This window comes from Clarias gariepinus, chromosome 16 (assembly GCF_024256425.1).
Source record: "Clarias gariepinus isolate MV-2021 ecotype Netherlands chromosome 16, CGAR_prim_01v2, whole genome shotgun sequence".
In the NCBI taxonomy this organism is placed as follows: domain Eukaryota; kingdom Metazoa; phylum Chordata; class Actinopteri; order Siluriformes; family Clariidae; genus Clarias; species Clarias gariepinus.
Genome location: NC_071115.1, coordinates 23,156,364 through 23,181,510, shown reverse-complemented (window position 1 = coordinate 23,181,510; position 25,147 = coordinate 23,156,364). Strand labels below are relative to the sequence as shown.

Genomic DNA, 25,147 nt, shown 5'->3' with positions numbered 1-25,147 from the left:
CCGTGCCAAGTGCCCCCGTGCCCGCATTCTCCACCAGTGTCGCAGGACCGACTCAGGACAGGAGAACACAGACTATAGAAGACACGAATATGCAAGGAAAGAATTGGGGTTTTTTATTTATTCTTTTCTTCTTTTTTCGATCTGAAATCAAAAAAGAGAGACAAAAAAAGAAAAGTGCAGTAAACTCGTTCTCGCACACTCACACACACATCCACACACACAGTGCTCTTAGGTACTGGGGGTCCTCGGGGGTGAGGGAGGTGAAGCAGTGCAGAAGAGGCAGCTTACTCGGTTAGAAGAGGTGGCGTCCTGTGTCGTAACTGGCGGCACAGGTGAGCAGCGGAGGCTAGAGACTCGGTGTGGCCGCTTCTCGGCTGTGTCTTTCGTTCAACTCTCGGTAGTGTCGGAATCTGTGGGGGGAGAGGAGACAGGTGTCAGTCAGGTACACGAAGGCAATACTTATTTGTAGTTTAAAGTTTATAATTGTCTACTGAGTTCATGCCTTCCTTCCTCTGAATGCTAAACAGAAAATCTGCGATTGCCCACTTTCAGTTCAAAAGTTAAATCATTCATCTTATTCATGTTCATTACACTTTTCAATTCAATTCAATTCAATTTTATTTGTATAGCGCTTTTAACGATTTACATCATTACAAAGCAGCTTTACACACTTTTGACTGTAGCTCACCTGTAAATGACTGCTGATGATGTTTTACAAATGTTTTATGGCTGTTTAACTCGATGTTTCATTTGTTTATTTGCCTCGCATGACTGTCATAAATAGGCAGCTCGAATCTACAATCTGGTCTATAATGAAATTAGCCCACGTCACTACTCCACATCGTTCTGTGCACTTGCTTTTGATTCCGCAAAGGTCCAAAATGTTGTTGTTGTCTTTCAGCTGCTGACCATCTGACCCAACAGAACTTGGCCTAGGTTTTATGCCGGATACCCTTCCTGATGCAACCCTTCCATTTTAGCCAGGATTGAGACCGGCACTGCATCCAGTGGCGGGAATTGAACCAAGGCTTTCCACATGGCAGGCAAGAAACCTACCATTGAGCCATCAATGCCTGCAAAGAGCCTAACAAATTTACCTAAATTATTTGTTAAGAGCAAATAATCTGACGTTGATGCGAAACATGGACCATTATATTGATTTAATTTTTCTGTTTAGTTGGTAGAAATGCAACATGAAATATACAAAAGAGAAAAGGTGAAAAAAAATCGGAACTACAGTCATACTAATAAATTGCAACCTTTCACAGTTCTGAGAGTAAAAGGTTAGCTGTAAATATGAGCTTCTACAGCTCATTGTTCTAGACAAAAGCTTGTGCCATGTTTATAATGATGCTCCTCAGGAAGCTGATTTACCGTAAGGATAAAGCACAGCGTTCGCCTTGCTAGTGTTTAATAAGCGATGTGTGGATTAATTTTGCCATGAGCGGTGGGGGAGATAAGCACGCCCTGTGGAGATCGTTAAGCCCGTGCTTAATGAAAGCCGATGAGTCAACAAGCCATTAGAAGTGTTGTTCTCACCGTGCACTCCTCCACCTGCACCATTAAACGCTCACTGCTTGGTGACATTAACAACCATGTAGCATCAGATATAAGACGTACGAGGCAGGGTGGCGCAGTGGCATGACAGGTACTGTTTCACACCATACTTTTTACCGTAACCATTTTCACCTTAAAAAAAACATCTTTAATGAGATATTTTATAATATATATTTTAATACATATAATGTTTTACTCAGATCAAGTATAAAGAAAAAAAAAAGGAAAAATTAATGTTGAGAAAAATAATATCAATTTTTTTTATCAAAAATAAAAAATCAATTGAAACAATGGACAGGATTATAAAACTCATTCAAGGAGGAAATCCAACATGGGGTTGGTTGGATGTTGCTTGTTCAGTCAGCTGTGTCTTTGTACACAAAATGGGAAAGCTATAAAGAAAAACCATATATAGACCAAGTGTCAGGAAAGAAAACTTAGTTGTTCATTTAAAATCCTCAGCATCAACCTCATTTCTCCTCTCGTCTGTTTCAACTACTCAAGTGTTCAGCATCAGTATACTGTACTAATCACCAGCTTGATCATCTGTCAACATCTGCACCTCTTTCTCACTGGTACATGAATTAAGTTAGATTTCTTTTATGCTTGAATAATTCCTAGGTCACTGAACTGAAAAAAAAAAAAAAAAAGCCCGGAAGCCGGGAGAATTGTTCTTTAAGACTGCAAAGTCTGTCTTTTGGTAAGCAGAATATGAAGAAATGAGAGATGCCTCAAGATTTTAGCGGGGTTAAGGCTCTGGAATATTCCAAGACTCATAGTGTGAAATCAAATTGTGGAATCATTTTCACGCATGAACTGGCCACCACATTGTGTGCTGTAATAAAAGCTCGTATGAAATCTTATAGTGTGAATGTGCTTATAGTTGCTTAGTGTGCAAATATTTTTTTTTGGGGCCAAGCAGTGTATGTGGTCACGGTTATAATCACGGGAGGAGGAGGTGGAGGGGGAGCATGGACTAGATGGGGAAATATTAGAACAAAACAAACATATCAAATGAAAAGTTATCTCTGGCTAGTTATTTTCCATCCTCTATTATGACAGTTTGTCAGGTGGTTGGGTTTAATTTACATATATTCATGAATATTGATAGACCCTTGTATGCTTTATGAGGATCTACTGATCCGCGGCTTATTTGAATTATATAAGTGAAGGTGAACCACAGCCCAGTCAGATGAACATCCAAATTTTGAAAGCTGTACCAAGTGTGTTACGTTTATGGATTTAAAACTCAAATGACCACCCTCAAGAACAGGTTCGAGACATTACAGCATCTGTGACAGAATAGATATTTTGTTCAGTTTTATAATAATTAGCTTTTCTTTTAAGAATAGTGATATGAATTATGTAAAAATGTTTTGGCTAGTGATGTTGCTGGTAATACAATGACCTGTTTTTACAGATCAGCTTAACCGGCAATTAAACTTATTTTTAAAATGTCTGTTATTTTGCGTTGCAAGTCCAGGTTTTGATTCCTGTCTAACATTTATATTTTAGGCATCTGGCAGATGCTCTTATCCAAAGAGACAGCCATTTATATTTCATTATACATGTAAGCAGTTGAGGGCCTTGCTCGAGGCAGTCATGGGATTTAAACCTGGGACCTTCCAAACTGTAGTCCTTTCCCAGACCAGACCAGACTGTCTTGTCATACAAGACATACAGGGTATGCCAGTTGGACTGGCCAATTGGAGATTCCAAATTCCCCCATATAGTGAGTGTGTGTGTGTGTGTGTGTGTGTGTGTCCTGAGATGAAATGGCACACCATCGAGGGTGCACCCCGCCAACATCCCTGAGTCCCATAGGAACGGCTCCAGGCCTACCGCGACTCATTTTATTTAACAGCATCTGCTTGCACACTGTGTTTTTTCATGCCCTTTCCATCGCTGCTTGACCTGGCAATTTTTGCCAATGCATCAGTCCTTCCACATCTTGTATTACATTGCATTTGGTAGTCTACATCAGTACAAGTTCAACTTTCTGCACAGGCTCCCCAAAACATAATACAAATTTCACATGGTTTGATAAAGCTTGATTTCTACTACAATGTGCAAAAGACAGGATTAGAATTTGCCATCAACAGCATGACTCCATGGACCAACATTTTAGGCTGGTGGTGGTGGTGGCATAACGGTGTTGGGAATGTTTGCTTGGCAGACATTGTTTGAATTTCATGATGATATGACGTGTCATAAAAAAGACCACAATGGTCTCAAACTAGATCCATGTCCTTGGCGAATAATCATTGACACTCACGTGCTCATGTTCACCTACCAATGTTTTTTGTGAGATGGGAGCAAACTGAAGAACCTAAAAAACATGGGAAGAACATGCAGAAACCACAAGATCCTGGAGCAGTAAACCAACAGTGCTACCTGATGTTCTGTACAATCTTGGCACTCTACTGAAAAAGTCACAAGTTCAAATGGACTGTGAAATCCATCTAATCTATTATATACAACTGGAGGTAGTAGTGCTTGTCAAATCATTAGATGTATTGGCAGTGCCTTATAGTTTGTAGCTTTTATAAAAGCACTGAACAAAACACTCTTTCATTCTAGGAGTAAAGCAATGTTCCAGAAGCAGGAAAAATGCAATTTTAAGGAAGTCCTGACATCACTGCAGTATAAATAACATCGTTGCACATGAAGGGTAAACCCCTTTAAGCCAGTACTGAATGTGAAAGCAAATTAATGCAAGCAGGTCTTACTGTGAAGTGTGACTAACAGTGTGTGTCAGAAAGAGAGAGAGAGAGAGAGAGAGAGAGAGATGCTCTGTAAAAATCCCTCCGTATTCACCATATAGTGCACTGTTTTCCTGATCTGTCCATAAACACCCATAATGCATTCTTTCATTACTTTGATATACATCATTATTAAGGAAGACAACAGCATGCTACAATATAAACGGCTTTCAGATTTCATACAAATGTAAAATATAAACTTATTTCCACAGTGACAAACTGAATGTTCAGTTCATAGTTAGCTTGTTTATTGTCTGTAAATGTGATACAGCTCAAATAATAGGGTGGATAATGAGTGCTCGAGCATGGTGCTGATGCAATGGAATATAACCACCATCACAGAGTAATGTTGATCTGTTTGATCTGTATGAAATCAATTACATCACGTTTTTCCCAGTTCATTTTATGTACGAGGGGCGTTCAAGTGAAACCGGGACACGTGATGAAATTCCTCGTGAATGACGGCGTAAGAAATTGATTAACGTTTACAGAAGGAGGTGAATGGTGCATACATTGTAGTCCTTTAAACCCAGAGTATTTTAGCCATTTTTGCATTATTTACCATGTTTTAATAAATATACAAGTAATCGGAATTGTGCAATATAAAATGATTTATCTTTTTTCAGTACAACCTTGGCTATATATTGCATTGAATTTTATTTCATTTTAACAAACTATACAAATATGACTATAGTCATAAAAAAAAAAAATGAATAGGCCATATCTGCAAAGAAATACACTGATGAACAGGATTACATGTGTTTATTATTATTTTCGGTTGTTTGACTAAAATAATACAAGCATAATTTGTTAAGTTGGTAAATACTTTTATGACGCCATTTCCATATTCTGGTGGAACTTAAAGTTGTGACAGCGTGTGCCTGTAATGGGCATGCACCTAAATCTTTCTCGCTCCCTGCTCACTCCGGAGTCTAACTAGGTAGACGGCATCTCATTCTGCAGGTGTGCAAAGGGGCAGGTCCGTGGGAATGGGCACCGCTGGGGATTGATTATCATTTATAGATCTTGCGCTCCTTCTCCATGCGCTCCTTCTCCTCAAGCTATAAAAACAAGGTGGGAAGTGTAGCTCAGGGTCTGGTTCCTAAGGTCTTTAGAGCAGAGTCGCGTGGCAAGAGTGGCATGCGATCGGGGTGATGCAACGCACCCCAGGAAATTCAAAGGCCATAGAATTCAGTGCAGCCTTTTGCTCTCGGCGTGGAGGACAGCTGCGAAAAGACTACATGGGCTCCCATGGCACTTTAGCTTTCATTCAAAGCCAGCCCTCAGGAACCTGCCGCCAAAGAGGAAAAGGCCGCTGTCTCAACATTAGGGCCACTGCAGTACTGGAGGAGCGATGGCTGACCTTGGCAGGAAGTGCGTGTGACTCTTGTCTGCGGCCGCACCCAAGCAATGCTGGGCGGGGCCGAAAGGCCAGTCAGTGAAGAGGATAGCCGGTCAAGGGAGAATGCAGCTGGGCACTGCCACCAGACCTGCACGTGTACAGCTTTACCATTTTCCTCTCCTTTTTTTCCTTCCTCTCTCCTTTTCTTTCCCCTATTTTCTAAATAGATTTTCCTAACTGTTTTTTTTTTTAATCAGATATTGGCCAATGCTGTGTTGAGTTGGCCGAGGTGAACATTCAGTGAGTGGAACACCTGATGCTTAAAAATAAATGAATAACTTGTTGCCAGATTGCAGAAAAGACACATCGGCCTGTGGGACTTGTACAACCAATCATTCACCAACACTACTTCCCCATTACAGGAGCTCGGGAGGGAGTTAAAGCCACATCCCCCGTACAGTCCAGACTTTGCTTCAAGCCATTGAAGGAGTTCCTGGGAGGCAACCATTTAAGACATGAAGCAAGCAGGCCGACCATGCCTCCAAGCACTAGTGAAACACTGGGATAAGTGCATAGTGTAGCAGGGAATTTTATAGAGAAATAAAGGTAGTTTCTATTCTCAAAAATCTGTTCCGGTATTCTGCATAATCAAAAGTCCCAGTTTGACTTGAATGCCCTTCGAAGTTCCTATTACAGAGGTTAACGCGGTGGGTTAAAGTGTTTATATTTTAAAAAATAGAACCTACATTTTTTTTTTTAAATCAACTGCAAAAAAACAAATCAGTTCCACACACACCCTTCTGAAGACGTGTCAGAGATAGAACTCACAGCCCATGCTGACATCGCAGGAACTTTTACCTCTGGGGATTTTTCAAAGTTTCTAGTGGCATAATGGCATCCAGATCACTTGGAGGTGTATTACGTTTCAATATATTAGCATATAATATTTAATTTATGTATGGCTATCTGCAACAGTCACATTTTGTTAAAAAGCTGAAAGGTCAAAGTTGCTCAATGACAAAAGCGAGAAACACAAAGTCATAGTCTTTATACTCCTATCTATCCATCCATCCTTCTAGAAACCTTTGTGGATGTACTGTGGAGACCAATGGTGACTGTTGTATTTATTCTCATTTTTACCACCGTAGTAGGACCTCCGATCAATATTCTTGTGTGCGTTTTCACACCACGGGCAATTTGGAACTGCAAATGTCTTCGGGCTGGAGGAGGAAACCAGAGTACCTAGAGAAAACCCACCAAGCACGGGGAGAACATGCTAACTCCATGCACACAGACCCTGAGGTGGGAATCAAACCCGGACCCTGGAGATGCAAGGTCAGGTAGACCCTGGATTGTGCTAACCACTTAGCTACGTGCCTACTGCTATCGGGAGTTGAATATCATTTTGAACATAAGCTGCACCATATAGGCTCGTGGATTTCTTCTCCTCTCTGAAAATAGAAATTGTAAGCAGATACCATGACTTGCTGAATGCATCATATTAGGTGGAAGCATTATCACACCTGAGTATTACTGTGTCATTTCACCCCTGCTGAGATAGCTCGAGTGGTGAATCCAGTCATTTTATTACAGTGTTCTGTTTTTATTTTTTATTATTATTGTTACTATTATTCTATTGTTTTTGCCTGAAAAGCTCCATAAGATATAAAGACTTTAGTGTAGGTGATTTTTTAGCAAAGGATGGTTATGTTAAAGAATATATATATATATATATATATATATATATTTTTTTTTTTTTTTCTTCAATTAATAACTCAGATTATGGATATGCAAACCTTTGCATATGTACAGTAAGGAATGATGACAAAACTATCTAAAATACTTAATCTACAGTTTGAGAGGTAAGTTTTTTAGATGTTAAGCTATTTGAAAGTAAGAGGGCTATTGTTCATATTGTTTACACATTGCCCTGTTAGGCTTAATATCTGGGATTAGGAAGTCTTTGAACTCATACGCTATTATAATTTAGTTTTAATTCAGGCTGGGTTTACGGCATTAGCTAAATTGCTTCGATGCCATCAAGTATCGAAAAAGCGCTCGTCATTCAGTACCACAGTTCAATAGGACTCCTACATAAGGAGTAAGTTTAATCAGCATCAGTGAGCTACTGTAGTAAGCATACAGCGTGCTGATTACACCGTCCAGAGACATGACTCCGGTGTGTATTGTATTAAAGGAGGCGTAGGAGTACATAGTCTGTCTAAACATGTCTACACGATGAAAACTATGACTACATTTTATCAACGTTAATGAGTTTATCCTCGAGCGATGCAATGCATGCAAAAACGACATCACTGTCCAAAACAACACTATGAAATTAATGACAAACCTGAATGTGTGAGGGATAAATATAACAGAAGGCCACAGCCCACTTGCTCTCATCATTATAGTTTGTCTAATGCTATAAAAATTTCCTTTAAAATTTCCACCATTAGATTTTACCGCATCCCATATGAATAAGGACGGTGCTGTGACTGGGATACTGGGATGAGCAGGTAATGTTTGACAAACAAACCTTTGCCAGCTTGTACATGGTTATTTAATATATTTGACATTAATGTATTGGGTGTGCTGCTGGTGATTTAAACTGGAGCCCTTATGTAATGTAAGATACTGCTTTAATGTAGCTTTAACTCAACGCCAGAAAGAGCTGGCCAAATCAAATGTGTGTTCAGTTAGAGCTTTAGGAATTCTGCCTTTTATTTATTAATATTAACTGATAGCATTGTGCATGGATGCACGAAATAAGAGCATTGTATTTTGAACACGCTCCTTTTTCTAAAATCAGTGAACTGAACAGAACAGATCCGTTTGCTACAAAACCTTACCATGCAAGGTGTTTATTCTGTGACCCTAAGACAGATGTTACTTTGTTTTTAGTCCAACTAGTCAGTGATGGTGTTTAAGAAGAAGAAATTACCGTGAATTAGTTCTTTTTTGCACTGTAAACTTAGACCAGATTAAGAATCGTCAGTTACTTAAACTTGAAAAGTGTGAACTTGCCAGACACTGTGGAGACATATTTGAGTTGTGGTTAAATGAGTTCATGTTTTATGTTGTAAAACTGCTTTGAGTGGAAAAATTCCAAGTCTGAAAATTTAATCTGAAACAGCTAAGCCAACCTCTTTAAATCTCTTAAATATTCTTTTGTTGAGCTGAAGCATACAGTGATACCTTAAGAACTGCAATTTTGCAAGAAATTGTCCTCGGCATGTGAAGCATTTTCGGCATATGAGTGACCGAACCAAGCTGAAACAAGTGCCGACTTTTTTTTTTTTTTGCATTTTGTGTAAAAAGCAAGCACAACAGCAAAAAGAAAAGTAAACCACTTCCAGTTTAGTTTTTTAAAAGAGAATTCATAGATTAAGGCTAAGTGAGGTTTAATGTCTATTTATTTCATATTTCACTTTATTATTCATTTAAATGTCTTTTCTAAATGTTTTGATTATTTTTTTTATATAAAATTATGATTATAGTGTTGGAAATTGGTAATATTGGTAATATCTTTTGGGTGGCTGGAACGGATTATCTGCATTTACATTACTTTCTATAGGAAAATGCGTTTCGCAATACAAGTTTTTACCTTAAAAACTCGCCTCCAGGACAGATTAAATTGTGTTTTAATAAGGTACCACTAAAATGAAATGTAATCCATTTTTTGCTTAAATCATCTTAATCATTTAATGATACCCAGCCATGGTTTTAATTAAACTACCCAATGTCTAAATCAGTAAGAATTTTCCTCAATAAAGGGATAATGTTTTTAACAGCATGAAGCCTTTTACAACAAGAGCTCAGAGACTGCAGTTTAGACAGCCTTGTTCTAGATCGTATTCCACATTAATTTGATATGTCAGTCATGCAGCTTTCACAAAATATTTGACAGACCATTTCTTTCATCTTAAAAAATAAATGCCCCGAGTTTCTTAGTTGAGTTCAGTTTAAAAGGTTTGACACTAGACATTAATTTAGCTGTAATTTTGCATGACCCTGTGACAACAGAGTCAGTCGTGTGTTCACTCAGTGCTCGCCTTTTTCACTTGTGTTTAATTGAGAGAAGAAGCAGTAAATAAACAGTCATTAAGCTGTCACCTACTAATCTATTTCAGTACCTTTGGTGTCATTTTAAAAAATCAAATCACTGCTTAGCAACTGTTGCTATCCTCCATTGCCTCTGCCAGGGCTCTTTTCAACGTTTTAGCAGTGCTCCAGCAGTTCCTCTGAACACATTCCAAACTGAAGCTTTCTCAAACTTCTCAAGACAAGTGGTGCATGTAAGCGCTCTGCTAGCAGTATGTTTGACTAATAAATCGTGATAAGTAACAGAATGTCCTCCACATGTCCTTCTGGAACAGAAGTAGCATTTGCATATCCTATCAACCTTGTCTCTTTAGCCAAAATTCTCCACTTAAATCACAACTTCTTCTCAGGAGCATTTTTCGAGTTTGCAGTGGTTGCAAAGTTGCACGTCCCACACTGCAGTTAATGTATTTGATTGTACATATCATACATTTGGACATATACACACTACTGCTGTGATAATATCATATGACATATGTGAGATGTAGCATGTCCATGTGGCACATACATTTTGGCCATACACAATCTTTAATAGCAGCTTCTTTACATGTATTAAAAAGAAATGTAAAGGCAACTCAACATTGATTTTTTTTTTCCACTTTTTCAGATAAACACTATATGGACTAAAGTCTTTGGCCGCACCTGCATTGTCATTATATCCAAATACCTATACTTCAATATGGAGTTGGTTTGTTCAATGTGACACATTCATGTTGAAATAGAAAAGCGTCTTCCCCAAACTGTTGCCCCAAAGTTGGGAGCACGGCATTGTCCAAGATGTCTTGGTATGGTGAAGGGCAATCACTGAAAAGGGGAGAAGGGGCCTGAATGAAACACCTAAATTCAATCATTAACTGGTTCCTTTTAAAAGCAAAGTCACAAGACAATGTTGTGGCCAGTTCATGTGTGAAATTGATTCCTAACACACCCAGAGCCACTTTTTTACCATTTAAGCCGGAGATATACCCATGCCTTATGCCAGCAAAGGAAAGAATCTTTCATTTTGGTCATCAGCTGATTTTGTTTTATTTCCACATAAAATTGTTAAGTCCAGACCTGTTTAAACTGAAGCAACCGCGGATCATAATAATATCTACAGTACAAAAGCTCATACAGTGGCCACTATACATGATGGGAGCATCGCTTTATGCACTTCTCTTCTGACCCTGATGCACTCATCACTATGGAATAGGGTCATTCTGGACTCATCAGATCACATGACCTTTTTCCGTTACTTAAAAGTCCATTTTTTAAATACTTTAGGGTCACCGGTCCAGAGCAATCGAGAGTGTGGAAAGAAGGTGAAGAGGCGGGTACAGGCAGGTTGGAATGGGTGGAGAAAAGTGTCAGGTTTGTTGTGCGATTAAAGAGTATTAGAGAGAATGAAAGGAAAGGTGTACAGGAAAGTGGTGAGACCAGCAGTGCTCTACGGCTTAGAGACAGTGGCACTGAAGAATAGACAGGAGGCAGAGTTGGAGGTAGCAGAGCTGAAGATGTTGAGGTTCTCCTTGGGAGTGACAAGGATGGATAGGATCAAGAATGAGTTCATCAGAGGGACAACCCATGTTAGATGTTTTGGAGATAAAATCAGAGAGGCCAGATTGAGGTGGTTCGGACATGTTCAGAGGAGAGATAAATCGGGAGAAGGATGCTGAGATTGGAACTGCCAGGCAGGAGGTCTAGAGGAAGACCAAAGAGGAGATTTATGGATGTAATGAGAGAGGACATGAAGTTAGTTGGTGTGAGAGAAAAGGATGTAGAGGATAGGGTTAAATTACATTAAAGTATTGTACTGTATTGTGCAGTTCATAACCCAATTTAAGTAATTATAGCTGTTTTTGCTTTGTTTGATTCAGGCCACTAATTTCATTCTTAAGAAATACACTTAAATCTTTTCGACGATGATGGAAAACATTTTCTAATATGGTTGTTTAAGAAATAAATGAACAACTGCATCTGTTCAAGGAATAATAGAATTGTTGCCGGCTGAAACATATTAATCCGTGCAGTAATTATCCAATTAAAGGCTCTTAAGTGTTTGCTTATTTGAATGCAAAGCTGACCTTTTTTGGCACCAGAGGTTATGCATTTCGAGTGTTTCGCTATAAATGCTATAAATAAAGATTGATATTCCGGCATGTTATTTTGAGGTCATTTCTTCAACATTATATCATTAGGGTTCATGCTGGAGTGTGGATAATTTAAATAGTTTTGTTAATCCTTACATGCCATAGTTTTAACTAGGCTTTAGTCACACTGCAGTGCTGTAGTCATGGTGCGGCCTCGTGCCCCAGAGCCTGCCGGAGCCGAGTGGGCGGTCACGGCTCAGCTCTTTTTTTTTCATGGTTATATGACATCTATAGAAGTGTCGCCTCTGATTGTTGGGTGTTGATTTACGAAACATGGTTGACATCAGACTGACTATTGGCCTCTTGAGGAGTGTATACTTGATATTTAATAGTAGGACTTTTAACTTCTGGGCATCTTGGAAGATATAAATATACAATTTTTTTTGTTTTGATTAACGACTATGCCGGATGATTATGTTCAACAATTGTGTGATGATCAGCGTAAAGAGTGTTGCTGCTGTGTGACGTATGTATGCTTAGTATTAGTACACAGGTGTACTAATTAGTACACATAGTGCACTATCAGGGCCACTAAACCTCATTTTAGTGTGTGTGTGTGTGTGTGTGTGTGTGTGTGTGTGTGTGTGTGTGTGTGTGTGTGTTTGCTCAGCCTGAGGGCAGCCGTGTTATTTTTGTTCATTTGTCATCTTGAGCGTGCAGCCAAGCAAACACACACACACACACACACACACACACACAGACATACAACTCAGTCTGACCATCCATATTAATAACGCAAAGGCAAACAAATGTTTGAAACTTAAAGATATGAAATATTAAACATGCCCAGTGCATCTGTCTCACTGAGTCTCTGTCTCTCGCACTTTTTCTCTTTGCTGTCTCTGTTTCTTTTTCTTTACGCCTGACTGCTCTCTCTGCCTTTCCTTCTGTTTTCTGGCTCTATCTCTTTTTCAATCTCTCCCTTTGTGTTTCTCTGTAGGGACGTTTCGCGGTGTGTGTAAGAAGATTGATCACTTTCCCGAGGATGCCGATTATAAACAGGACACAGCCGAGTATTTACTGCGTGAGTCTGCTCTCTCTCTCTCTCTCTCTCTCTCTCTCTCCCAAACTGTATTTGTATTCACCCAGACAGTGGGTTATGTTCAAACAGACAGCACAGGATGAGACGAATTTTTCAGGGACATCTTTTGCACAAAATTTAAAATGTTGGTCCCAAAAGCTCAGCTTCGAACAAAATACGCCTTTTTTATTGCAAGCTCAGATCAGACCTCAGAGAAGCAGTGGTTTGGGTTTTGGCTTCATATATGTATTAGACAAAGACCGAGGACATGGGGACGCAGAAGACATGTTACAATACAAGGTACCATATTTTATTATTTCTTTAACCAAAGTAAGCGTGTTAATTTTTAAGCTAAATTAGCCCTTGGATAAGGCACCTCAAACTCCCTTTATTTGAATTCTCCTCCAAATGCTTTATTTCAGTGTCTGTGTAAATGAGCTGCTGCTGAGCCACACACTGCCAGAGAACAGCAGAGCAGAGCAACACGCTGAGCGGATGGCTCTTTCTATATGAGGTCACAATAGGTGAAAATATAATTGCTTTGTTTAAGCCACAGCTAATGTAAAAATGGAAAAGTGAGGAATGTGGACAACTATCGGAATACTGTATCTAAAAATGACAAAAAAGGCTTAATAGGTCCCCTTTAAGGCGGCACAGTGGCACAGTGGTGTAGTGGTTAGCACTGTCGCCTTGCACCTTCAGGGTCCGGGTTTGATTCCCGGCCAGGCTCGATTCCCATGTGCATGGAGTTTGCATGTTATCCCCGTACTTGGTGGGTTTCCTCCGGGTGCCCTGAAATGGATTGGCACCCTGTCCAGGGTGTACCCTGTCTCGTGCCCTAAGTCTCCTGGGATAGGCTCCAGTCCACCCACGACCCTAAATACAGGATAAAGCGGTATAGACGATGAGTAAGAGTAAGTGAGGTCCACTTTAAGCACAACAGCTGTACTCTGCTAATTATCATTACACTTATGTGAAGAATATTTAAAAAACAACTTGCTGTATAAATACACATTTGTGTAATGTTGAGCGATTTTAAGCAAACCTGCTGAGTTGGTTTCAGGTATTTAGGTATATGACACACTATTAAATATAAAAAAAGCAGAGAAAAGTATTTCTCAGAGCTAACAGTCGATCAGTATGCTGCTTTTTAATGTCCACATATCATTTATTGGTCATTTACTGTTTGAGTCACATGACTTTTTTTTATAATTAGATATATTACATCGTACAGAAGAGTTTGTTTGTATTCCTTAAATGTTTTTCCACTCTTCCACTGTCCTACTGGGGCAAATGTCGCAAATTTGATCTTACGCATATTTGCAGATTTAATCCTGCACATGCCTATTTTGTGTTCTGACTATACATGTATAGTATAAAAATGCAACCTCTTTATGCTAAGGTACTGTACATTCATTTAGGGATGCAACCTTTTTTCATGTTGCGGATGCAACAAATGTGGTAGAGAGGTTGTGGTAATGTGGTTAAGGCTCTAAACCCCAGCATCACCAGGCTGCCAGTGCTGGGCCTTGTGCAAGGCCTTTGAATGACTTCTTGTCTATCCTGTCTAAAAATGTCAAAATGAATAAATAAATATGTTCTTAGTCTTTCGGCTGCTCCCGTTGAGGGTCACCAGCGGTTCAACCGATCTGCACAACAACTTGTCACAGGTTTAACACCAGATGCCCTTCCTGACACAACCCTACCATTTTATCTGGGCTGAAGACCAGCCCTGCACTGAGTGGCTTGGGTTAGGGCATTGGGTTCCATATGGCAGGCAAGTAACCTACCACTGAGCCACCAATAGCCCCACAGTGCAACACACTGTATGAAGTAGTAATATTAATATAAAACAGTAAATAAAAATGCGAAATAAAAGAATGTCTTTATTTAATGCTTTTATTGCCTAATGACTTCTATGTTTAGTCATTTATTAATTTAGTTTCTAAGGTAAATACTCATGCACCAATTGCAAATCACACCCCTTACACTGATCAGCCATAACATTACAACATTAAGCATCGTTGCCCCCTGGGCTCCCTGACCCCTCGGGACATGACTCCACAAGACCTATGGGGGTGTCCTGCGGTGTCTGGCACCAGGGCATTGCCAGCAGATCCTTTGGGTGTTGTAGGTTGTTGGGTGGATCAGACTTGTTTGTCTGCTACATCCCATGGGCACTTGATTAGATTGTGATTCGGGGAGTGTGTGGGCCAGTCGGCATGCCTTGGGCTCTTTGCCTGCTGCGTTCCGTGCATGGTGGCCAGCATTGACTTTTTCAACAATTTGTGCTGCACTGGCTTTTCTGTGAGATTGGAGCAAATAGGCTGGTTTTTGCTCTTTACAGGTATAAATGAGCCTTGGGTGCCCATGATCCTGTCACCAGTTACAGTATGTGTTGTTAATGTTACGGATATATGATGATGAGAGCTGTGTGTCCAAAACCAAGTAATAGATTGGTTTAATAGTTAATTCAGACTAGAGCAATCAAACGTGTCAATGTCATCCAGAACAATTAACAAAGAAGCTACAGTATGAAAGATTTTGAAGGAATGTAAAATAAAATAAAAATGAATAAATCTTAGCATTAACATTAAGATGTCTTTTTTTAATACCACTTGTTCTGGCAAAACAAACAAACAAGTGGTGGGTCCCTATTGTGTTAATAACAATCACTCTGTCAGTTAAATTGCAGGTGAGCAGGAAAAAAAGCAAATAGGGAAATTAGACAGCGGAATACAAATAGAAGACTGACCTCACAGCTGTCTTCTTAAGTTAAATATGTATATCCATATGGTGCGAGACACCCACAATACTGATCTGTTGAAATAGCTGCACTATTATATTTATGATATCTGTACTGTGCAATATGTGTATTCAGTACCTAATAGTAATTGGAGACTGAGCAATGGTATGTGGCAATAAAATGAAGCAACCCCAGATGATAACACTGCCTTCAGAGGCTTCCTTCTTACCCTGATACGCACATCACTCTGGAATAGAGTCAATCTTGACTTATCAGACCACATGACCTTTTTCCGTTGCTCCAAATATCATTATTCTCCGTAGCAAATTGTACTGTAGCTATGATTTCTACTGTTTTTTATGATGCAACTTCTCCAAGCATTTAAGCGATCTCCATTCATATCGGAGTCCCTCCTGGTTTTATTAATGTGTTGGACAGCTCTTAGGTGATTCTAAATTCAGTTATTTAGAATCTCCCCTCTTCTATTTACCCCTGATGCAGACCAACAATCCAAACCTTCTAAAACGGCATATATTTTGGGCCGAGCAGTGTATTTTTTGACTCTACCATTGCTAAATATTTTAAGTGACAGACCTGTAGCATCACAAATTTATTTTGATACTTGAAACCATGTTGACAGGTTTCGAATAAAATATTCAATGAGCGTGTTCTTCTTCCTCTGTAATTAAACGCTGTGACTGATCCATTCTTTAAAAATGAAAGGAGAACTGGATGATGGACGAGTGTTTGTTCTTCCCCTGAGCGTTAATAGATGAACGAGTTCTGTCACTGCAGTATGCCGACTCCTTGGAAGATGCTGTTGAATGGATAGCCGTGTGCATGTGTTTGTAAGTGTTAGCTGGTGAGGTGTTAGGAATGTACTGTATATAGAACATACATTTAAGCTCTATAATAATGATATGATATTCCGTCAAATACAGTATGATGCTGTTAATATAGTTAAAATAACATTATCATACATCAGTCCAATCTTATTACCTTTATGTTCACACCCATGACTACATGCACACAATATGAACCTATGATGGTACATCGGCATACGAATTTAATCCGTTCTGGAGACGAGTTCTTAAGAAGAAATTTCATCATGCAAAACTCATTTTCCCATAGGAAATAATGTAAATGCACATAATCCGTTTCAGCCACCTAAAATAGTATCAATATTACCAATTTCCAACACTATAATTATATTTTTTTGCATATAAAAACAATCAAAACGTTTAGAAAAGACATGTAAATTAATTTAAATATAAAATAAATAGACATTAAACCTCACTTAAACCTTAATTTATGAATCCTCTAGGTACCGGCTACTTTAAAAAAAAAACCTGAGAGTGGCTCTCTTTTTTTCTTGCTATCAAAATATGCAAATATACAAAACAATAAATAAATATGTAAATTTGCTTCACTTGACTGACTGTCTTCCTGACAGTTTCTGGGTGTACCCGCAACTTTAGGCATTCAGCTCGGTTCGTTTGCGCATATGCCGAAAATCCTTTAAAGGCTAATTTAAAGGCAATATTTCAGTTTTTAAGACATAATTTATGAGGCGGGGCGTTCGTATGTCAAGATACCACTGTATTTGTTTTGAATATTCCTGTCCTCCAAAGGTGTACAATCACAATCATTATTTCAAAATGCTATTACATTATACTTATTATACTTAAAATGTAAATGTTTTGATATTTAGGAATGGCCTTCAAATAAAATTTTTATATAGGTTTTATAAACCATGCTGTGACGTTCCCACAACCTGCACATATTGTTCCCATCACAATATTCCCTGAACATTCTCCAAAACTTTCTGTGAACGTTATCCAAAACTTCCCCTGAACATCCATAAAACTGGACAGTTTAACCTTCTAGGAACATTCTAACAATGCTCCGCTAATCTAAAATTATTAGCTGTGGTACCTTTTGCTAACCTTGAGTTAATCTCAAGCAAGTCAAACACCTCAGTATTATCAGTGGCCATACAGCTTACATGGTTTTCCTTCCCTTTTGCTATTCCTTATTCACCGTGGATAGTCTGCGGTGAGCTGAGCGATTCCTTGTCATGTGAACAGGACAACACCACTCATGTTTCCATGACTTTATCATCTTCCCTGTTGTTTTTCTCCCTTTAAGTGTTTAACATTCTAATGGGTTCTGCTAATTAACTGGCTAACAGAGCTTGTGGGTAAGATGTGCTGCTAAGCATCGTCAAGTTGATACTTACTCGACATACCACACACTATTAACTGCTGAGACTGCTATTCTTAGTTGGGATTCCCCGGTCATTCACAGCTCTTCCTTTTGGTTTTCCCATCCAAACTATTGTCTCCTTCTCATTAACAAGGAGATGATCGCAACCTGCTGCTCAGCCATACCCTTATAGAAGTCCTGACAGGGATATATTGTTTTACTTGATGTTTGCATTGTGTCGCTGGACGTTTCCCCAGAAGAAGCCATTCAGTGAAATATACACTGCCCAAGGGGTATACTGATGGTTCCCTGGGGAAAACTGATATTGCATCAGGTCTAACATGTGTTTTTCATATCCTGGTTTTCTCCCGTAGAACTTGAAGTAGGTGCACCAATTTTTAGCTGATCATACATTCTCAGTCTCCTGTTAAACAACTCAGGTAATACTTTTTATACCTCAGACGCCCTGTCAGTTTCTATGTAAATGAGCTACTGCTGAGCAACGAACTGAGATGTTGGGGCAGGGGCTCTTCCTATATGATGTCACAATAGGGGAAAATAAATTTTCAAGCTCTAAACTGTATGGATCGGATGGTCCACTGTGGTGACCCCTCGATAGGAGCAGCTTGACAGTGCACACTGGAGACAAGTCTGAACGTCTAAAATCACTAAAAAGTACAATATGCAGAATAGGTCCTCTTTGAATCATTTTAGTGAAGAGTGCTATGGAACTGCATGCTCTGCGGGAGTCGCTGACGTTAAGTAGCTAGTCAAATATTTAACAAGTTAGCTGAAATTCGAAAAAAAGTTAGCTGAAATTCGAAAAAACTCAGATTTGATCTGCTCCACTTTGTGATCCAGTAATTATATTATATAGTAATTATATTATAACTTGATTCGTTCCCTTGTGGACCCAAGGACATCTATCAATCATCAAATGTTAAATGTCTTCTTTAGTCAAGAAGAAAAAACACTATTAAATAATTGAAGAAGTCATTATAAGGAGCATTAATTCAGGCTCAAGGAATAAAAAGCTAAACACAATTGTGAGGTGTCGTGAGACGAAATATCAAGATTCCGCAACCTCCACCTACATTGAGAGATGAAAAGCAGACACTTAAAGCTGTCATGAGGTCCATATTAGCACCATATCAGGGAGGAATCTGTCAAGATTACATTTTTATAGAACACATTATATACATTTTTATAGAGATATAAGCTAGTTAGCCTTGTATGTTTTGCAACCGGTTTAAAGCAAGCCTGTTGCTGTAATGCTAAGAAAAATACTTAGCAACAATACTGAGCTAACTAGCTTCTCCAAGTCTTTGTCATTTCATTATTATTATTATTATTATTATTATTATTATAGTTGTTGTTGTTGTTGTTGTAATTGCCTTGTATGTTTTGCTAATTTACTTTTAAAGAAAAGTTTTTGGTTTGTTGTCATTGTTACTTTAATGCTTACAAAAAAAATTAGCAATATCACTGAACTAATTAGCTTCTTTAAGTCATAATGTAATTTATTTATGATTATTATTATCATTATTATTATTAATAAATCTGAAAAGAGAAAAATGTAAAAGGCCACACTTTTTGTAACAGTGTGTGTGTGTGTGTGTGTGTGTTCTCAGGTGCACTCCGAGCTTCCAGCGTGTTTCCCATCATGAGTGTGGGTTTGTTGTTTATGGGTGGGTTGTGTGTAGCAGCGAGCGAGTTTTACAGGAGCAAACACAACGTCATCCTCAGTGCCGGAATCTTCTTCGTCTCTGCTGGTAATGCTTTCTCACTCTCTCTTCTCACAACCACACACACACACACGCACACACACATTTTGTACATTTTCTGTCTATGTTAGCATACAGTTAAGACAGTGACTGATTGGGGTCCCCTTCTTCTGATTTGAAATGTTTGCTCTTTTCTTCAAATTCCTTAAAGTTTGCCCCCCGCCCCCCATCTTATTATCTTATTATCTTATTATCTAGCTTTTCCTTTTCTATCCCCTTTCTTTATTTCTATTCTTTTATTCTACCCTTCACATTTTAAATCCTTAATCTCTTTCCCATCCATTCAGCTTTTCCCCATCTCTCTTCTTTATATTTCTATATTCTCCATCTTATTTATCCCTCTTTTTTCTCTTCATTTCTTTCTCTCTCTGTTACTTTTTCTCTGTATCTTCCTTCCTCTCCCATTTATACGCTGATTCCCTCTGATTCTGCCCTTTTGTCATTTGTCTCTATCGTTCTCTAACTCTCAATTCCCTGTCCCTCAAGTCTTATCTTCATTTCTTTGTTTTCTTATATCATGTCTTAAATCTGGTATCATCATTATACTTATGTGATCCAGTCAGAAGGAGACAGCTGAGAGAAATATTCCTTGAGAGAAATAGTTTTTCGTGTGTTTAGATGTGCTTAGTGCCTCCACTGAACACTTTTGACCAGATCAGAGTTGCTAACTCTTCTCAATGGAAAGTAGTTGAAGCCTGCTGGAAAAGTCAGTAGATGACGTCTAAATGACGTCAAACGATAATTTGCATTTTGATTACGTCATCATGCAGTATTTCCATAGCAACTAGCAGAAGAAAGAAAAGATGGTGTGCGTGGAGGTATAATAGCAGGAAGAGACATCAAGTCATTTCTTGCCTATATGTGTCTGAAGTCGGGGGCGGAGTCTGGCGTCATATTGACATACTCAAACGTGCATTGATATACTTGTGCAAACATTTTAAAGAAGGCAGTATGTAATATCACCAAACTGTTTTGCAATATAGAGTCAATTGTACATGTTTCAATGCAAATTGTCAAGATTCTGGACACCTGAAATCACACCCACATGTAAGCAATTCCGAAACTCTTGCCACACAGTTCTTATACAATGTTTTGTACGCTGTAGAATTTACTTTCCTTGAAATTAAGGGGTACATACAGTACAGTACATGTTCCAGTATGGCAATGCCCCTGGGAACAAAGCAAGGTCTATAAAGGCACATTTTGCAATGAATGGTAAAGAAAATTTTGGGGGCCAGGCATCTGCCCACTGAAGAGATTTATGTAGGATTTATTGGAATGCATTCTGTATACTGAAAGTATTGGCCAACCTCATGTGGTTTTGGAATGGGCTGCTCAACAAGCACATATGAGTGTGATGAACAGGTGTACAGGTGTTTGGTCATTTAGAATATACACAACTGTCATATATATATATATATATATATATATATATATATATATAGACCACCTGCCTTATATAGAGTATGTTTCCCCTTTTGCCACCATAACAGTGATGCACCTTTCTGTTGGAACCAGCATCAGCATAATCTTTTCCTTAATTTGAGCTGACTACACGGGAAAGCCTTCACTCCTCATGCTTATCAGTGAGCCTTCGCCACCCATTATCTTGCCGCCAGACCATCAGGGTTCCTTCCTTGAACCACTTTTGGTATATCCTGACCACTGCAGACCAGGAACATCCCACAACGGCTGCAGTTTTGGAGTTGCTCAGACCCAGTTGTCTAGCAATCACAATTTGGCCTTTCTTACAGTATTCATTCATTCTCATTTTACTTTTGATGTGTTGAAAGCAGAAAAAATGGGCAAGCATAAGGATTTAAGTAAGGGGCCCAAATTGTGAGGCACACAGTGATGACCTACTCCAAATTAGGCAGGTGGCCATATTATGGCTGATGAGTCTATATGTCATATATACATTTGTTACCTTGTGTTATATCTATTCTTACAGTGTGTTTATCTGTCTTTGTATCTCTTTCTCTGCAGGTCTTAGTAATATTATTGGAATAATTGTCTACATCTCGGCTAACTCAGGTGACCCGGGTCAGAGTGACTCAAAAAAGAGTTACTCCTATGGTTGGTCCTTTTATTTTGGTGCTCTTTCCTTTATTATGGCCGAGACAGTGGGGGTGCTTGCCGTGCACATGTTCATAGAAAAACATCGCAAGCAGCAGCGTGCCAAGACACTCGTCAAAAAATCAAGTCTCGGCTTCGGCCGCATCCCTACGTACCGTTACCGTTTCGGGCGCCGCTCCAGTGAAACACCATCACGGGATGTCCCAATGTTCACGCTCTCGCGCGACTCTGACAAAACTTCTGCAGGGAAGCTGCTTGACTCTGACAGAGACTTCCTGCACAACTCTAATGCTAAGGATGCGGCCAATCGGAGAACGACACCAGTGTGACGAGGATGGATGGAGGAAAACAAAACATAGCAGGAACAAAGCACACAGGAAGTGACATCGAAATAACGTTACAAGCCTTCTCTCCTAATATAAACCTTCTTCCTAAAATAACCTAAAAACCTAGCTAGTGATTGTTAGATCTTTTAATTACGTTGACTGATGTGGGACAGGATACAAGCACACAGGAAGTGACAATTTTGCCACCAAATTCCGGATTTTGTTCACAGAGGCCTAATAGGAAATCCATTGATTTGAACAGAACACAATGGATAATAGTCATATGATCAGTTTATGTTACATTCAGAGCTTTTCTCTTTATTTATTTTGGTGCTTCCTTTGATTCCTTGTTTGTTTTCAGTCAAGCTCATCATTTCATCCTTGGTGACACTCTTTTCCAGGGTTTTATCGGAAAATCCCAGCATCCAAACAGACAGATATAATGACAAAGACTAACTGGATGCCCACAGAGACCTCGTGTACCCCTCTCAGTCTCACTACATACAATTATCACACAGGAAGCGATTCCGCCAGGATGTTACAAACAGGAAACCGATGTGGACGTTAGATCAGATCATTGATGCTTCCCTTTGCTTTTATTTTTTTAAGGTACAAACAATTTAAATGTATCCCCAAAGGTTGAGTGGTGTTCTTTAAGGACCACTGGTATACATTAAGGATGTTGCTTTACAGTTGTGACTCTTGAACTGAAGGTGTAACGCATGTTGCTCCCCTTTCTCATTCCACTGACAAGCATTTATACCTTAAAAATTCAATTTGTTCGATCTTATTGAATATCCTTTCTCTCTCTCTGTCTTTCTCTTTCATCCAGTACAAACAGGGTTTAAAAATGAAAAAAAAAAAAAATACGAAGGTTGTTATTAAATTTCATGTACAGTTCATTTCATTTCCTGTTCTTATGTTTCTCCATTTTATTTAGTACCATTCAAAATTATAATAACTATTGTATATGTAATTATTTATTATATTGTATTGGAAAACAAATGTTGCCAGCATCCGCTGAGCATACTCATATTTAATTTGTAGAGTTTAAACAAAATATATTAGACATATTCTTTCTGTATTCATAAACTAAAGTAGTTCAGAAGTTTAAACCAAGTAAGAAAATATGTTCAAACAATTTATACAAAAAAAAAAAGAAAATTTCTGCCGAATTCTACATAATTAGCACTTTTTAAATTCTACTCTAGAGTCATTCAGTATTACGAGTACATACACCTATATAAATGTGATGTAAATACATTAATAGAATTATAATACAGTATTTTAGTGGATATATTAGCATCACACCTTCAAGGGCTTTTGATTTAAAAAAATAAAAAAAAAAAGTATTTATGCTTACAAGGGCTTTAAAGATTTAAACATAAACATTTCAATTGAACATATAGAAATGCCTGAGGAAATTATTTAATCATGTTGAAATATGGCACATTTACATATTCACATGTATTAAAATGGCCAGATGAAATACTGCTATAAACATTAGTAGCAATTTACAGCCTTCTACTTTTATCTTTCTAAAAGAAAAGGGTAAATAAACCACAAAGCCATTCTATATATACAGTATATTTAATTATATAAAAATACAAAATTTGTCCATTTTTCTGTTTTGTCCTCGTCCTCATGTTCATCTGCCATGTTTTATTCGTTTGTTGTTTTACATCAAATAAAAAGTAGTGATGCTGTACTAGAATGATGATCATTATAACGATTTATGATTAGTGCTGCACCATTAGCCATTTAAAAAACATATTCCAAACACACCTATTATGTATTGTTGGCATACTTCAGGTTTAACACTCACCCTACATTCACACTACCAAATGTATAGCTGCTTATCGCTTGATCGCAGATTAGCAAAGCAAGAAAACTTGTTCTAGTTACATACACTCACTATCTTCGCTACTTCCTTCTAAAAAAATGTTCCTAATGTCTCTGCTGATGTCTACGTTTGAAGACAGTTCATGTATAACAGGATGAAATCATGTTTACAGGTTTTTCTTCTGTTCATATGTGACAAACACTTATTTTAAACTAAAAAAGGGATCGAAATAATTTTGAACTACACAAGCCATAAAATGTGGAATCATTGGGATATTTTCACTTTATGGATTCTTACCTAATTTTTATCATATTGATAAAGTTAGACTGTCCCTTTGTCATTGATGAAACTACCCCATGTTGTTCACGTATACTTTCCGGACACTTCTTTAGGTACCTTTTCGACTGCTTTTTATCGCTAATACCCAGTCAGGTAAAATCACATGACAGCAACTCACTTCATTTAGGCATGTAGACATGATCAAGGCGATCTGCTGAAGTTCATTTTTAAGTGACTTGAAACATGGCATGGTTGTTGCCACCGGACATGCTGGTCTAAGTATTTCTGAAACTGTTGATCTACTGGGATTTACACGCATAACCATCTTTACAAAGAATGGTCTAAAAAAAGAGAAAATGTCCAGTGTGTGGCACTTTTCTTGGCAAAAATGCTTTGTTGATGCCAAAGGTCAATGGAAAATGACGAAACTGGTCCAAGCTGATAAAGACCCAAAGGTAGCATCAAATAACAACTGAACAATAGAATATTGGGGGGGGGGGGGGAGCCTTTTTTGAAGTCAAATAAAGTCCCATCACGTACTAGCAGGGTGTACCCAATGAAGTGGCAGGTGAGTGTACAGTCATGTTTAAAAAGTTTGTACCCCCTCTTTTAACTCTATGGTTTTTGTGTAAAAACAGTAAAAATCATCAGATTGTTGTGCGTCTTCGTAACACTGAGATCTGCTACGATCAGATGATTTGTATTATGTTTTTACACAAAAGCACATAGAATGTAATGATGGGGTGATACAAACTTTTGAGCATGACTATATAGCAAATAAACGATTTCTAGTGTGAATGCAGGGTAATAAATATCACAAGTGGGGAGTTATTTTAGAAATATGGGTACCCTGAGAGCGCTATCTCAGAAACTACATCAAAGCATTTTGTTATTTATTTTCCCTTGCGGGTCTTTTTTTGTGTAGTAGTGTCTGTGTACACCATACACACGTATTTTTTCCACAACGTTCTTTAAG

At 38.5% G+C, this 25,147-nt stretch overlaps 1 protein-coding gene across 2 annotated transcripts in view; it reads left to right on the top strand.

Annotated features, from left to right (window-relative positions):
* cacng3b (calcium channel, voltage-dependent, gamma subunit 3b) overlaps positions 1-23,882 on the top strand; it is a 42,367-nt gene extending 18,485 nt beyond the window's left edge. Inside the window, exons 2-4 of one of the 2 annotated variants that reach the window (XM_053515409.1) lie at positions 12,832-12,915; positions 19,495-19,635; positions 21,634-23,879. In XM_053515409.1, the coding sequence (XP_053371384.1) occupies positions 12,832-12,915; positions 19,495-19,635; positions 21,634-22,052 (644 nt within the window). In that variant the 3' untranslated portion in view covers positions 22,053-23,879. Of the gene's footprint in view, positions 1-12,831; positions 12,916-19,494; positions 19,636-21,633 lie in introns of both variants that reach the window. The other variant, XM_053515410.1, reaches the window with a different exon arrangement.
* The last annotated feature ends 1,265 nt before the right edge of the window (positions 23,883-25,147 follow it).